This window comes from Anser brachyrhynchus (assembly GCF_964034855.1).
Source record: "Anser brachyrhynchus genome assembly, chromosome: 12".
NCBI classification, from domain to species: Eukaryota; Metazoa; Chordata; class Aves; order Anseriformes; family Anatidae; genus Anser; species Anser brachyrhynchus.
This window is the reverse complement of record NC_137707.1, coordinates 1388173-1402040: the sequence shown is the minus strand read 5'-3', so window position 1 is coordinate 1402040 and position 13868 is coordinate 1388173. Positions and strand designations below refer to the sequence as shown.

The window sequence follows — 13868 nt, the reverse complement described above, 5'->3', positions numbered from 1 at the left end:
GAGCCCTGAATTGCTCTTTGGTGGCTGAGCAGCTCCGGGCATCAACAGCCAGCCAAAGGCACATGATGGTCAGATGGGTCCCGCGTCCCCCAGCCCGCCTGGGCTTGCTGTCGCACTGGGCTGTGAGAGAGGCCGCAAGCCGGCCACAGTGTGGGACTGTGCTCAGTTGTGCCTTTGACAGTCCCCAGGGGACACGTCGCTGCTCTGCAACGCAGCACCTGGGTGCAGCAGGGGGAGACGTCCATGGCCGGGGGCGAGTTCCGTCCCTCGCGCTGCCCCGGCTGTGGGGACGGTCCCACTGGGGTCCCCAAGACATGTGGAAGCTCCGGGGCATGCAGGACCCCAGGGAGCACGGGAACCCCAATGTGCACGGTCCCCCAGCGCGCTTGGCACCCACAGGGCGCAGAGCACCCCTATGGCACACGGAGGCCGTGGCGTATGGCCCCCAGGGTGCGCAGGGACCCCAGTGTGCGCGGTGCCCCGGGGCAGTGCCGGGGTCCGGCAGCCCCAGCCTCGGTGGTGGCTGCCCCAGCTACTGGGGCACAGGCTGTCATGTGTGTGCCCACCCTCCTTGGGAGGAGGAGCTGAGGGAGACGGCTTTAAAGTGGTGCAGAGAAAGGGCCCTTTCTTCCCCATAACTGCCGCCGAGCCCTTGCTGAGCTCTGAGGACGCCAGGAAGGGCTGGCGAGGAGGGCGGCTGCGACACCAGTGGGACGCTGGTGGGGTGGGGGGGCCCTTCCCCATCTCCCCCGTGCTCAGGGCGCCGTGGTGCCCATGTCCTCTTGACCTCGCAGCTGGGTGCTGCGGGAGCGCTGGCGGGGCCAGCCGGGCACTCAGGCGGCCTGCAGGTGCTGTGGGGGGCCCTGGAGCCACGGTCGCCATCCAGGGAGCCCCCGGGGCTGAGGTCGGTGCCATGTCAACGTTGGCCCCCCTGCGCCTGCTCCGTGAGCCCTGGAACGCCAGCGAGGGCAACCAGAGCAACGCCACGGCCGGGGCTGGCGGCGCCTGGTGCCAGGGGCTCGACGTGCCCAACGAACTCTTCCTCACGCTGGGGCTGGTGAGCCTGGTGGAGAACCTGCTGGTGGTGGCCGCCATCCTCAAGAACAGAAACCTGCACTCGCCCATGTACTACTTCATTTGTTGCCTGGCCGTCTCCGACATGCTGGTGAGCGTCAGCAACCTGGTGGAGACGCTCTTCATGCTGCTGATGGAGCACGGCGTGCTGGTGATGCACGCCAGCATCATCCGCCACATGGACAACATCATCGACATGCTCATCTGCAGCTCCGTCGTGTCCTCCCTCTCCTTCCTAGGGGTGATCGCCGTGGACCGCTACATCACCATCTTCTACGCCCTGCGCTACCACAGCATCATGACGCTGCAGCGGGCCGTGGTGACCATGGCCAGCGTCTGGCTGGCCAGCACCGTCTCCAGCACCGTCTTCATCACCTACTACCGCAACAACGCCATCCTCCTCTGCCTCATCGGCTTCTTCCTCTTCATGCTGATCCTCATGCTGGTGCTCTACATCCACATGTTCGCCCTGGCCTGCCACCACCTGCGCAGCATCTCCAGCCAGCAGAAGCACCCGACCGTCTACCGCACCAGCAGCCTGAAGGGAGCCGTGACGCTCACCATCCTGCTGGGCGTCTTCTTCGTCTGCTGGGGGCCCTTCTTCTTCCACCTCATCCTCATCGTCACCTGCCCCACCAACCCCTTCTGCACCTGCTTCTTCGGCTACTTCAACCTCTTCCTCATCCTCATCATCTGCAACTCGGTGGTCGACCCCCTCATCTACGCCTTCCGGAGCCAGGAGCTCCGGCGGACGCTGCGGGAGGTGGTGCTGTGCTCCTGGTAGGCACCGGGACGGACAGACGGACAGACGGGCGGACAGACGGACGGACAGACGCGCCGTGGGGCGTTCCTCCTGGCGCCCCGACCGGGCCGGGTGCCGGGGGGCTGCCCGGCCTCGCGGTACCGAATAAAGGCTCTTTGCAGTGACGCTCTGCCTGGCACCGCCGTGCGGCCCCGAGCGTCGCGGGGCACCGGGAGCCTCCGTGCGGGCTGCCCCCGCCCGCACCCGCCCTTTATCCGCGGACCCATCGCTTCCCGTTACCGGGACCGCGGGCACCGGTTCCGGCCCTCTCCCGGCACCGGCGGGGATTGGGGGGGGGGGGGGGGGGGTGGTCCCGGCCGCCCCGGGGGGCGCCGGAGCGGGGGGCTGCGGAGCGCGGCCGCCCCCGGGCGGGACAAAGGCAGCCCCGCGCCGCCGCCGCCTTTGTTCTGCGGCCGCGCACGCTGCCGGCCCGCGGGGGGGCCCGGAGCCGGGACAGAGCCCCCCCGGCCCCCGACGGAGCCCCCCGGGCAGGATCCGGGCCGGGCCCCGCTGCCCCGGGGATGCTCGGACCGGGTCCGGTTGCCGGTGGAGCCCCGATCCCCGTGGGGGCGGGCGGGGCCCGTGCTCCCCCCGCGGGGGCCGGGGTCCCCCCACGCGTGGCCGGGTGGGCGTGCCGCCTCCCCTCCCCCACCGCGGCTGCGGGGACCCCTCCCCAACCCCCCCCCCCCCGCGTGTGTGTGTGTGTGGGGGGGTGTTCGTGTGTCAACGACCCCCGGTACCGGGGATGCTCCGGTTGGGCGGTGCCGCGGCACCGGGACGGGCTGAGCACGGCGCGGCCGGGCCGAGCCATACCGGGCCATACCGGGCCATACCGGGCCGTACCGGGCCGTACCGGGCCGTATCGGGCCATGCCGGACCGAGCCGTGCCGGTGCCGGGCGGCGGTGCCGGTGCCGCAGGGCTGTTGCAGGGCTGCGGCGGCGGGCGCTGATTGGCCGCGGCGCGGCGGTGACGTCAGCGCCCGGCCCGGTGCGGCGCGCGGCCCCTATAAAGGCGGCGGCGGCGGCGGGGCCGCCCCCCGCGCTGCCGGTGCCGCTCCGCTCCCGGTCCCGCTCCGCTCCCGCTGCGCTCCCGGCCCGGCCGCACCATGAGGGAGATCGTCCACATCCAGGCGGGGCAGTGCGGCAACCAGATCGGCGCCAAGGTAACGGCGGCACCGGCACCGGCCCCGGCCCCGCCCCGGCGCTGCGGAGCGGCGGACAAAGACCCCCCCCCCCCTCCGCCGCCATCTCCCCCCCCCCCCCCCCTTCCTTCCGCCGCACCGGGCGGACAAAGGGCCCCGCCCCGCTCCTTTGTCCGCCGCCGCCGCCCTTCAGCACCGCGGACAGCGCCCGCCCCCGCGGCGGACCCGGTACCGGGAGGGGCCCCGCCGCCCCCTGCCCCCCCCACCCCCCCACAAACCCCATGGGGGCACCGCGGGATGCGGGGCGGGGGCGGGATCCCCCCCACCCGGTGCTTCACCCCCCCCCCCCCCCCACCATCCCCGGTGTTTCCCCACCCATCCCCGGTGCTGAGCCCCCTCCCGGGGGTCCCGGGCTGCGGCAGCCCCGGTGCCGGTCCCGGGGGAGGTCCCGGGGAGGGGGGTGGGGGGGACGCGATCACGGCACGGGGCCGCCGCCCCCGCTGAGGCCGTGCCCCCCCCCAGTTCTGGGAGGTGATCAGCGATGAGCACGGCATAGACCCCAGCGGCAACTACGTGGGCGACTCGGACCTGCAGCTGGAGCGCATCAGCGTCTACTACAATGAGGCCTCCTGTAAGCCCCCGGGGACCGGGGCACCGCTACCCCCCCCATTGTGTCCCCCCCCTCCATCCCGGTGCTGCCACCCCCTGCAGGGACCCTGCGGGGCGGGGGGGGGACAGATACGTGCACCCAGCCCCATGGGGACCCTGCGGTTTGGGGGGGACGAGGGGAAAATGAGCTCTGCGAGACCCTGTGGTTTGGGGTGGGATGGGCGCGTGCGCCCAGCTGCGTGGGACCTCATGGATTTTTTTTGGGGGGGGGAGGGGGGTTGACATGGGTGTGCCAGCCCCGTGGGACCCTGGGGGGGTTTCTGGGGGGGAGATGTGGACATAGGCACCCAGCCCAGTGGGGAGCCTTTTGTCTGGGGGACCAACACATGCACCCAGCCCCGTGAGCCCCTGAGGCTTGAGGACAATGAGTGCGACCCCGGGGGGGCCGGGGGGGCGTCGGGTCCCCTCCAGCACGAGGTCTCTCCGCAGCTCACAAGTACGTGCCTCGCGCCATCCTGGTGGACCTGGAGCCGGGGACGATGGACAGCGTGCGCTCGGGTGCCTTCGGGCACCTCTTCCGCCCCGACAACTTCATTTTCGGTAGGCGGCCACGCCCTGCGCCGCGGGCTGGGGGGGCCGGGATGGGCAGCGCCGGCGGGGCCGCGTCCCCCACCTGTCCGGCCCCGGGGCCGTCTGTGGGTGCGTCCTCACGGCGCCGAGCCCGGCGGCTCCCGCTCCCCACCCTGTCCCAGAATCAGATCTCGGTGCCGTGTCCCCCCCCAGCACCCATCATGTCTTTGTTTTGTTTTGTTTTTTTTTCCTCCCCCCTTTCCCTCGCAGGTCAGAGTGGGGCCGGCAATAACTGGGCCAAGGGGCACTACACAGAAGGGGCCGAGCTGGTGGACTCGGTGCTGGACGTGGTGCGGAAGGAGTGCGAAAACTGCGACTGCCTGCAGGGCTTCCAGCTCACCCACTCGCTGGGTGGTGGCACGGGCTCGGGCATGGGCACCCTGCTGATCAGCAAGGTGCGCGAGGAGTACCCCGACCGCATCATGAACACTTTCAGCGTGGTGCCGTCCCCCAAGGTGTCGGACACGGTGGTGGAGCCCTACAACGCCACCCTCTCCATCCACCAGCTGGTGGAGAACACGGATGAGACCTACTGCATCGACAACGAGGCGCTCTACGACATCTGCTTCCGCACGCTCAAGCTGGCCACCCCCACCTACGGCGACCTCAACCACCTCGTCTCGGCCACCATGAGCGGCGTCACCACCTCCCTGCGCTTCCCCGGGCAGCTCAACGCCGACCTGCGCAAGCTGGCGGTCAACATGGTGCCCTTCCCACGCCTCCACTTCTTCATGCCCGGCTTCGCCCCCCTGACGGCCCGCGGGTCCCAGCAGTACCGCGCCCTCACCGTCCCCGAGCTCACCCAGCAGATGTTTGATGCCAAGAACATGATGGCCGCCTGCGACCCGCGCCACGGCCGCTACCTCACCGTGGCCACCGTCTTCCGCGGCCGCATGTCCATGAAGGAGGTGGACGAGCAGATGCTGGCCATCCAGAGCAAGAACAGCTCCTACTTCGTGGAGTGGATCCCCAACAACGTCAAGGTGGCCGTCTGCGACATCCCGCCCCGGGGGCTGAAGATGTCCTCCACCTTCATCGGCAACAGCACGGCCATCCAGGAGCTCTTCAAGCGCATCTCGGAGCAGTTCACGGCCATGTTCCGCCGCAAGGCCTTCCTGCACTGGTACACGGGCGAGGGCATGGACGAGATGGAGTTCACCGAGGCCGAGAGCAACATGAACGACCTGGTGTCCGAGTACCAGCAGTACCAGGACGCCACGGCCGAGGAGGAGGGCGAGATGTACGAGGACGACGAGGAGGAGTCGGAGGCGCAGGGCGCCAAGTGATGCCGGCCCCGCTCGCCATCGCCCCCCGGCCCCGCTGCTTCCCGGGGGGGGCCCCGGCCTCGCCCCTTCGGTGTCTGCTCCCCCCCCCTCCCCCGCCCTGCGTTAGCTCGGCCCCTCCCGTGACCCCCCCGGCCTCCCCCCCTCCCCCTTTTCGTTTTTTACTGGTTCGTGTCTAATATTTTTTTTGGAATACTCAATAAATTTATTGCTGTCCGGTTCCTTCCCTGTCCGTGTCTGCTGGGGGGGGGGGGGGGAGGAGGCCCGGCTGGTGGTGGCGGGGGGGGGCTCAGTGACCCGGGGGGGGGGTCGGGGCCCACCAGCACCCGTCGGGGCCGTGCCCCAGCCATTGTCACCCCCCGGACAATGCTCCGGAGGCGCCCCCTGCTGTGCCTTGTCCCTGCTGATGGCGGGGGGGGACACAGCCCCGGGGGGGGGGACACAGCCCCGGGGGGGGGGGGGATAGTGCCCGGCTCGGGGGCAGCAAGGCTCAGCCCGCCCCGGGGGGCGCTGGGGGGCCGGGGCGGGGCTGGGGGCTCGCTTATAGGGCCGGCTCCCCCCGTTCCCCCCCCCCGGGCGCTGCGCGCTCCGCCGGCCGCCAGGGGGGGCAGGACGGGGGAGTGGCGGGGGGGGGGGGGCCCGCCCCGACGGCGCGGGCGGGGCCGGTACCGGGGGCGGCGCTCAGGCGGGGCTGCGCGGTGCCGGTGCGGTGCCGGAGCCGGTGCCGTGCCGGTGGCGGTGCGGCGATGGCGTACGACGAGAAGCTGGCCCGGTTCCGGCAGGCTCACCTCAACCCCTTCAACAAGGGCCCCGAGCCTCCCGCCGGGGGGGGACCCGAGGAGCCGCCCCCCGGTGCCCCCCCGCCGGCTGCCCGGCGGCCGGAGCCGTGCCCGGGGGACGCCGAGGGCCCGGAGCGCCCCATGGACCTGGGGCTGGCCGAGGACCACTTCTCGCGGCCCGTGGTGAGTGGGGCGGACGGGGGGGGGGTCGGGGACCGGGGGCTGGGAGGGGGGAGGGTGGGGGACCGGGGGCTGCAGCCCCCCGCTCGTCCCGTCCCGTCCCGTCCCGTCCCGTCCCGTCCCGCAGGGCCTGATCCTGGCGCCCGACGTGCGGCAGCTGCGCCGCGCCATCGAGGAGTGCAAGCGGGCCATCCTGGCGCTGCCCGAGCACTCGGAGCGGCAGAAGGACGCCGTGGTGCGGCTCATCCACCTCCGGCTCAAGCTGCAGGAGCTGCAGGTGCGGCCGGGGGCTCCGGGGGGGGGCGGTGGGGGGGTTGGAGCAGGGGGTTGGGTGTCCTGTGGGGGTCCTGAGGGTTCTGGGGGCCATGGAGAGGGGGTTCTGAGGGTCCTGAGGGGGTCCTGACGGTCCTGGGGGCCCTGGAGAAGCGGTCCTGAGGGTCCTGGGGGGGTCCTGGGGGCCCTGGAGAGGGGGTTCTGAGGGTCCTGGGGGGGTCCTGAGGGTCCGGGGATGTCCTGGGGGCCCTGGAGAGGGGGTCCTGAGGGTCCTGGGGGCCCTGGAGAGGGGTTCTGAGGGTCCGGGGGGGGTCCTGAGGGTCCCGGGGGCCCTTGAGAGAGGGCCTGAGGGTCCTAGGGGGGTCCTGCGGGTGCTGGGGGGGGTCCTGGGGGCCCTGGAGGGGGTGTTCTGAGGGTTCTGGGGGGGATCCTGAGGGCCCTGTGGGCCCTAGAGAGTGGGGTTCTGGGGGTCTGGGAGGGGTCCTGAAGGTCCCAGGGTGGGAGTCTGTGGCTCTGGGGGGGCCCACACTGACCCCCGCCGCCCGCAGGACCCCGACGAGGAGGAGCCCAACATCCGCGTGGTGCTGGAGCACCGCTTCTACAAGGAGAAGAGCAAGAGCGTCAAGCAGACGTGCGACAAGTGCAGCACCATCATCTGGGGGCTCATCCAGACCTGGTACACCTGCACAGGTGGGTTGGGGGCCCGGACACCCCCCCTCCCCATGTCCCCTCCCCGGCCCCACGCTGACGGCCGCCTGCCCGCAGGGTGCTACTACCGGTGCCACAGCAAGTGCCTGCCCCTGGTCACCAAGCCCTGCGTCAGGTCCAAGGTGAGCCACCAGGCCGAGTACCAGCTCAGCATCTGCCCCGAGAGCGGGCTGGACAGCCAGGACTACCGCTGCGCCGAGTGCCGGGCACCCATCGCCCTCCGTAAGGCGCCGGGGGGCTGTGGGAGGGGGGCGTTGGGGCTCTGGGGGCCGCGTGGGGCTGGGGAGAGCTGGAGGTGGGGGCTCTGGGGCTGTGGGGGGCTGGGTCTGGGGACCCCAGCGTCGCCCTCTGGGTGCTCTGCGCATCCCGGGGTGCGGCGGTGGTGCCGGTGTGGCTGGGGGTGCCGGTACCGACGCGTGTGCCGCCGCAGGGGGGGTGCCCAGCGAAGCCCGGCAGTGCGACTACACCGGCCTCTACTACTGCAGCAGCTGCCACTGGAACGACCTGGCCGTCGTCCCCGCCCGCGCCATCCACAACTGGGACTTTGAGCCCCGCAAGGTGCCCATGGTGCTGGTGGGGGCCGCGGGGTCTCTTGGGGGGGATCACTTGGGAGGGCATGTCCCCGGGCAGGGGTCCCTGGAGGCTGTGTCCATGGGTGGAGGCCACTTGGGGGGCTGCGACTCTGTTGTGGGGTCCTGGGGGGGCCAGCTCCCTGGTCCGTGGGGACTGGGAGGCCCCGGCGTGCCTGGGCGCAGGGTGACGGTGGCGGGCACGCAGGTGTCGCGCTGCAGCATGCGGTACCTGGCGCTGATGGTGTCGCGGCCCGTGCTGAAGCTGCGGGAGATCAACCCCCTGCTCTTCAACTACGTGGAGGAGCTGGTGGAGATCCGGGTGAGCGCGGTGCGGCCGCGGGCGGGCAGGGGCTGGGGTGGGGGGGACGGGGACCCCAGGATGGGGCTGGTGGGAGGGATGGCATTAAGTGGGGAGGGGGCTGGGGCCAGCAGCGCCTGCTGGGGGCTGGGAAGGGGGAGCAGGGCAGGGTGGGGGGGCGGCGCTGACTGGAGGCGTGGGGGTACCTGAACTGCTGCAGGGCTGGAGCTGGCCCAGCACGGCCTTGTCCCTGTCCCCAACCTGTTCCTGTCCCCACATCCTCTCCCACTCCCGCACCGTTACCTCAATCTCATCCCTATCCCTGTCCCCATCTCCATCCTGCCCCTGCCACCTGTCTCCTGTCTCCTCCCTGTCCCTGTCCCCCCGCGCCCACCCGCAGAAGCTGCGCCAGGACATCCTGCTGATGAAGCCGTACTTCATCACCTGCAAGGAGGCGATGGAGGCCCGGCTGCTGCTGCAGGTCAGGCCTGGCCTCAGCGGGAGGGAGGGAGGGAGGGAGGCCGAGGCCAGGGAGGCCCCCGGGCGCGCGGGCACGGCGGTGACGGGCGCAGCGCTGACGTCTGCCCGCCCACAGCTGCAGGACCGGCAGCACTTCGTGGAGAACGACGAGATGTACTCGCTGCAGGACCTCATCGACATTGAGGCCGGGCGCCTGAGCTGCTCCCTGACCGAGATCCACACCCTCTTCGCCAAGCACATCAAGCTGGACTGCGAGGTGAGCGGGGTGGCTTTGGGCACGGCCCCATGGGGGCCAGAGCCACGCGGAGGGGGTGTGTGTGTGGGGGGGGCTTCGGGGGTCCCTGCCAAGCATCCAGGTACCAGAGCCCCTCTGCCCCCTCTCGCCGCAGCGCTGCCAGGCGAAAGGCTTCGTGTGCGAGCTCTGCAAGGAGGGCGACGTGCTTTTCCCCTTCGACAGCCACACCTCGGTGTGCACCGACTGCTCCGCCGTCTTCCACAGGTACGGCGGGTGCCGGTGCCTCGCTGCGTTCCCCTCGGGCGCTGCGGCCGGGGGGGGGGCGGGCAGCTCCGGGGCCCTTCCCGGCATTCCCCGACGCGTCCCTTCCCCGCAGGGACTGCTACTACGACAACTCCACCACGTGCCCCAAGTGCGCCCGGCTCAGCCTGCGGAAGCAGTCCCTCTTCCAGGACTCCGTGGCCGAGGCAGAGCCCTAGGGAGGGCCCGGCCCCAGGCGTGGGCTCTGCGAGCTCCCAGCCCATGGCCCCGGCTCTGCCGCGAGCGCGCCAGCGGAGCCGGAGGAACGGGCTCTGCCAGGAAGGGCGAGGGTGCCAGGACGGGGCTGAGGCTGCCCTGGATTTCTCTCCGTCTCCACGCGCTCCCAAAGGGCTGGGCAGGGTGTGCGGGAGGAGAGCCGGCAGCTGGGGGGGGGGGGGGGGGTCCTGCCCTGGGGGGGCTGCCGGCAGCCACCATGCATGGCCCTACCCGGTTGAACACTACCCGCTTGGATGCTGCTGGTGTGGAGGAAATACCACTGGGTTTTGTTCCCCCTGCACCGTGGGACACACTTTAGCACAGTGAAGGACAGGGCCAAGGGGTTGGGGGGAAAGAGGGGGGAAAATTAAGGGCAGTGCCCGTGTGTGACACTACGGCAGGGGTCCTGCACGCTGCTGGCCCCCCACAGCTCTCGCGGTTGCTCGCTGCTGCTCGTGGAAGCCCCCACTGCGCGTGGCCCCCCCACCCGTGTCCTGTCCCCCAACACTGCTCCTGCAACACTCGCCCGGTCTCTGTCGCAGCAGCGTGGCCTCTTTGCACAGCGCCGCAGTCGTGACCCCGTCTGGGGGCTGCTTCTGGCAGAGCGGGGGTCACCGGCTGGGGGGCTGGGGGGGCTTCAGTGGGCTTGGGGGGGCACCGTGGCAGGCCCTCACGCACGGGGTCTGGATCTCCTGCCTCACAGGCTCCCCTGCATCCCTCCCCATTGCCTGCCCTATGCCTGGTGCTGCTCCTGCAGGGGCTCCCCCCCGCTGGCGGCACAGGGTCCCCTCTAAGCCACCCCCACCTCTTGCAGCCCCCCCCCCCCCATCTGGGGGTCGCATCCCCCCCTTTCCCCCAGTGACGGGGCAGAGCCGTGGCCATGGGTCGCTCGGTTTTACCGGTACACACAGCTGCTACATGGTGGCGGGTGGTACAGCGCGGGAACCTCGCGGCTCCTGGCCCCGCCGAGCCGGGGCTCCCCGGGGGGCCAGGACCACGGCAGAAGGGAGGTGGGGGCCGGGCAGCGCGGCCCCCTTTGTGCTACAGGGCCGGGAGGGGCCGCTTCCCCCTCCCCACCAGGCCACCGGCTTTGGCATCGCTTGGTACCCACGGGCTGGGGCTGCCCCCGCCGCCCAGGGCCACCCCCAGCACCCCAGCAGCGAGTCCTTCGCCCCGCACGGCTTTTCCCAGGCGGGGCATGGGGAACGCAGTCGGAAAAGGCCGAGGATGAGGCGCAGGGCCCGTCCCCGGGCCCGTCCCCACCGCCTGGGGCAGCTCCTACTCCTGCTGCGGCCGCTCCACGGCCAGGAAGGCGTCCACGGCGCCCGGCTGCAGCTCCGAGTCGCTGAGGTGCTTCTTCTCCCGGCCCTGCTCCCGCGCGCGGGTCCAGGAGGGCGAGCGCAGGTACCCTGCCCGCGGCATGGCCTGCGGGTGCAGCCCTGCGGGGACAGCAGGCTCAGCCCGTGCCCCCCCACCACCCCCCACGGGGGGACGGCAGCGGGACGGGGCGCGGGCGGCCGGTCGCTCACCGCTGGGCGATTCTCCGGCCGCGTTCTCCTCGTCGGAATCGGCGAAGACCTCGGCCAGCTCCTGGTCCGACATGTCGGTCAGCTCCGTCAGGTCGAGCAGGTCGAAGTGCACCTCCAGCGAGGACACGCTGCTCAGCGGCTCTGCGGGCAGCGGGACGGGGGTGGGCTGGGGGCCCTGGGGGGAGCCGAGGGTGCTGGGCAGGGACCCAGGGAGGGACGAGGGGCTGAGGAGGACAGTGACCAGTGTGTGTGTGTGTGGGGGGTGCACTCACGTCTCCGCTCGGTGACCTGCAGCAGGCTGGCGGTGGGGATGGGGATGCCGCCCTGCTCCTCCACGGGGACGTCGGGGGCCTCCTCAGCTGTGCCGGGGACAGGGGTCCCCGCCGTTCGCTCCGGGGCCGGCGTCTCCTTGCCCAGCTCTGCAGAACCGGCACCTGCCACGTTGGTGCGGGGCCGGGGCAGCGACGGCAGCTCCCTCCCGCGGCCCCGCCGCCTGCCTGGGGCTCCCCGGCCGAGGGGGCTGCGGGTCCCCAGCCCCGGGACCCCCGCGGAACAGGCAGCGCTCCGAGGCAGCTGCCGTGGGCCCCGCCAGCCCCGGTGCCGGCAGCCCCCCCCCGCCCCTCGCAGCCCCTTTGTGTCGGCGAGACAAAAGCGCAGCCTGTTCGGAGGCCGGAGCCCAGACAAGAGGCGTTTTGTCTCCTGGGGGGGAACGGGCAGACACGGCACGGTGCGTGCTGGGCGGCCCCTCCGGGGGGGGCGGCAGCCGGGGCTGGGCTGGCTCCGAGCACGGCCGAGAGACCCCCCCCCAGTGCGTGGGGTGGCACCAGGCACCGCGGTGGCACCCACGGCCCCCAGCCCGCCCGGTGTCACGGCTGCAGGTGCACAGAGCCAGCCGCGTGCCACTGGGCCCCGCCACTGGTTTGCTGCCAGGTGAGACAGCACGGGGCACGGGGACGGGCTCGTCGGGATGGGGGGGTCACCTCCTCCCCCCCCCCCGGGAGGTGGCAGCGTGGCGGGGCAAGGGGCAGAACCCCCACCCCCACCCAAAGGAGACAGCACAAGAAAGGGGGAATTTCAGGGAATTTCAGGGACATTTGGCTCCGGTGCTGGGCACAGAGGGCAGCAGGCAGCCCGTGCGCCTGCCCCGACAGCGGCTGCCCCGTGCCCTGGCCGGGACGGGGTGCCCACCGGTGCCACCACCTTCCCTCCAGCAGGGAAACCGGGTCCCCACCCCGCTCCTCGTCCAGGAGCAACCCCGTACGCACCCGTCCCCAGCCCCGGGGGAGACGCGGGGCTGCCCCCCGCCACCACCCCATGCACCACGGCCCCGGTGGGTGACGTCCCCACTCCCCCCCCGGCGCAGCCCCCCACCCACCGGGGCGCTGCTCCCTGCCGCAGCAATCCCCCGTGGCCCCCCGTGCCGCCGGGCTTCGGCCGCCGCTCGGGCTCACCGGCGAGGAGCGGGGGCCGGTGGCAGGGCTCGGCTCGCTGCTGACTCACGTCAACCGCAGGGTGAGACAGCACCGGGCTCCAGCCACCCCAACCGGGGGGGGGCTCCGGCCGCCTCGACGGGTCCCCGACCCCGCCGAAGGGCCCGGCGCGGCGGGAGGGCACGGCGGGCTCGTGGCCGGGGCGGTGGCACCGCCGCGTGCGGGGCACACGCAGGAGGGGCGGGCGCGCGCGGGAGCTGCTCGACGCCACCGGCGTGACCCCGCTGCGGCGCCGGGGACCCCCCCGGCCGCACCCCCAGGGCCACCACCGCCGTCCCCGGGCGCTGCAGGCGGGCGGCAGCCCCAGCACCCCCGTGTCTGAGGGTGCCCCCTGCACACCTCGCCCCCTGCCCCGGGTGAAGCCCCCCTGCACCCCCCGGTAACGCGGGGCAGGGGGCTGAGACGTGCCCCCCCCCCCCGGGTCCCCCGCCCCGCAGACACCCCCCTGCACACCCTCACGCTCCCCTGGTGCACGTATGCACCCCCTGACACACCCCCTGCACCCCCCCATTGCACACACACCCCCTTGCACACCCACCCCTTGCACACACCCCCTTGCACACCCACCCCTTGCACACCCACCCCTTGCACACACCCACCCCTTGCACACTCACCCCCCCTTGCACACCCCCCCTTGCACACTCACCCCCCCTTGCACACCCACCCCCTTGCACACCCCCCCTTGCACACCCACCCCCCCTTGCACACCCACCCCCCCTTGCACACACACCCCTTGCACACACACCCCTTGCACACCCCCCTTGCACACCCACCCCTTGCACACCCACCCCCGTCCCCCCGAGCCCCCCCGTCCCCCGCTGCCGCCCCCCGGGGCCCCGGCGATGGGTTCGCCGCTGCCTTTGCCCCCCCCCCCCCCCGCCCCATCCCCGCTCACCTGCGGTGCCGCCCGCTCCCGGAGCCTCCATGGGCCGGACCGGGCCGGTGCCGGTGCCGGTGCTGGGCGGGGCGGGCCCGGTGCCAGCCCGCAGCCCGCACGCTCCTGCCCGCCGCGGCGGGGGCGGGGATGGGGGCGGTGCGGGGGCGGGGGCCGGGGCCGGGGCCGGGGGGGGCGGCTCATCCTGCCCGGGGGGGGGGGCGGCGGGCACCGGGAGCCGGAGCGGACAGACCGGGGGCTGCGGGGGGGGGCACCGGAGGGGTGCGGGGCACCGGGAGCGAGGCGGGGCCTCGGGCACCGGGGGGGGTCCCGGTGCGGGGGTCCCGCGGCTGCGGATCCGGGGGTGCTGAGGGGCCCCGGGGATGCACCGGGG

The 13868-nt window shown here is 72.8% G+C and overlaps 4 protein-coding genes across 4 annotated transcripts; 3 read left to right on the top strand and 1 right to left on the bottom strand.

The window, feature by feature from the left end:
* The first annotated feature begins 280 nt into the window (after positions 1-280).
* On the top strand, positions 281-1996 carry MC1R (melanocortin 1 receptor). The gene has a single exon (XM_080552131.1). The coding sequence runs from the start codon at positions 416-418 to the stop codon at positions 1856-1858; it is 1443 nt and encodes a 480-aa protein (XP_080408257.1). The 5' UTR covers positions 281-415; the 3' UTR covers positions 1859-1996.
* An 892-nt stretch (positions 1997-2888) lies between these two features.
* TUBB3 (tubulin beta 3 class III) lies at positions 2889-5762 on the top strand. The gene is made up of 4 exons (XM_080552132.1): positions 2889-3039; positions 3541-3649; positions 4117-4227; positions 4468-5762. Exons 1-4 carry the CDS (start codon positions 2983-2985, stop codon positions 5541-5543), a joined length of 1353 nt encoding a protein of 450 aa, XP_080408258.1. The 5' UTR covers positions 2889-2982; the 3' UTR covers positions 5544-5762.
* Positions 5763-6194: 432 nt separating this feature from the next.
* DEF8 (differentially expressed in FDCP 8 homolog) lies at positions 6195-10105 on the top strand. The gene is made up of 10 exons (XM_080552127.1): positions 6195-6502; positions 6627-6776; positions 7321-7462; positions 7538-7702; positions 7911-8038; positions 8258-8371; positions 8751-8831; positions 8946-9086; positions 9220-9329; positions 9442-10105. Exons 1-10 carry the CDS (start codon positions 6287-6289, stop codon positions 9542-9544), a joined length of 1350 nt encoding a protein of 449 aa, XP_080408253.1. The 5' UTR covers positions 6195-6286; the 3' UTR covers positions 9545-10105.
* A 355-nt stretch (positions 10106-10460) lies between these two features.
* DBNDD1 (dysbindin domain containing 1) lies at positions 10461-13654 on the bottom strand. The gene is made up of 4 exons (XM_080552128.1): positions 13496-13654; positions 11383-11529; positions 11111-11251; positions 10461-11020 (listed from the first exon to the last, which is right to left on the bottom strand). The coding sequence occupies exons 1-4, from the start codon at positions 13524-13526 to the stop codon at positions 10860-10862; spliced, it is 480 nt and encodes a 159-aa protein (XP_080408254.1). The 5' UTR covers positions 13527-13654; the 3' UTR covers positions 10461-10859.
* Positions 13655-13868: the final 214 nt, after the last annotated feature.

Coding starts and splice junctions, on each gene's coding strand:
- MC1R (XM_080552131.1), top strand. CDS start 416: ATGGCACACGGAGGCCGTGGCGTATGGCCCCCAGGGTGCGCAGGGACC.
- TUBB3 (XM_080552132.1), top strand. CDS start 2,983: ATGAGGGAGATCGTCCACATCCAGGCGGGGCAGTGCGGCAACCAGATC. Junction 3,040..3,540: donor GCAACCAGATCGGCGCCAAG/GTAACGGCGGCA, acceptor GCCCCCCCCCAG/TTCTGGGAGGTGATCAGCGA. Junction 3,650..4,116: donor CTACTACAATGAGGCCTCCT/GTAAGCCCCCGG, acceptor GTCTCTCCGCAG/CTCACAAGTACGTGCCTCGC.
- DEF8 (XM_080552127.1), top strand. CDS start 6,287: ATGGCGTACGACGAGAAGCTGGCCCGGTTCCGGCAGGCTCACCTCAAC. Junction 7,703..7,910: donor CCGGGCACCCATCGCCCTCC/GTAAGGCGCCGG, acceptor GTGCCGCCGCAG/GGGGGGTGCCCAGCGAAGCC. Junction 8,372..8,750: donor AGGAGCTGGTGGAGATCCGG/GTGAGCGCGGTG, acceptor GCCCACCCGCAG/AAGCTGCGCCAGGACATCCT.
- DBNDD1 (XM_080552128.1), bottom strand. CDS start 13,526: ATGGAGGCTCCGGGAGCGGGCGGCACCGCAG. Junction 11,530..13,495: donor GGGAGCGGGCGGCACCGCAG/GTGAGCGGGGAT, acceptor CCGGTTCTGCAG/AGCTGGGCAAGGAGACGCCG. Junction 11,021..11,110: donor GGCCGGAGAATCGCCCAGCG/GTGAGCGACCGG, acceptor CTGTCCCCGCAG/GGCTGCACCCGCAGGCCATG.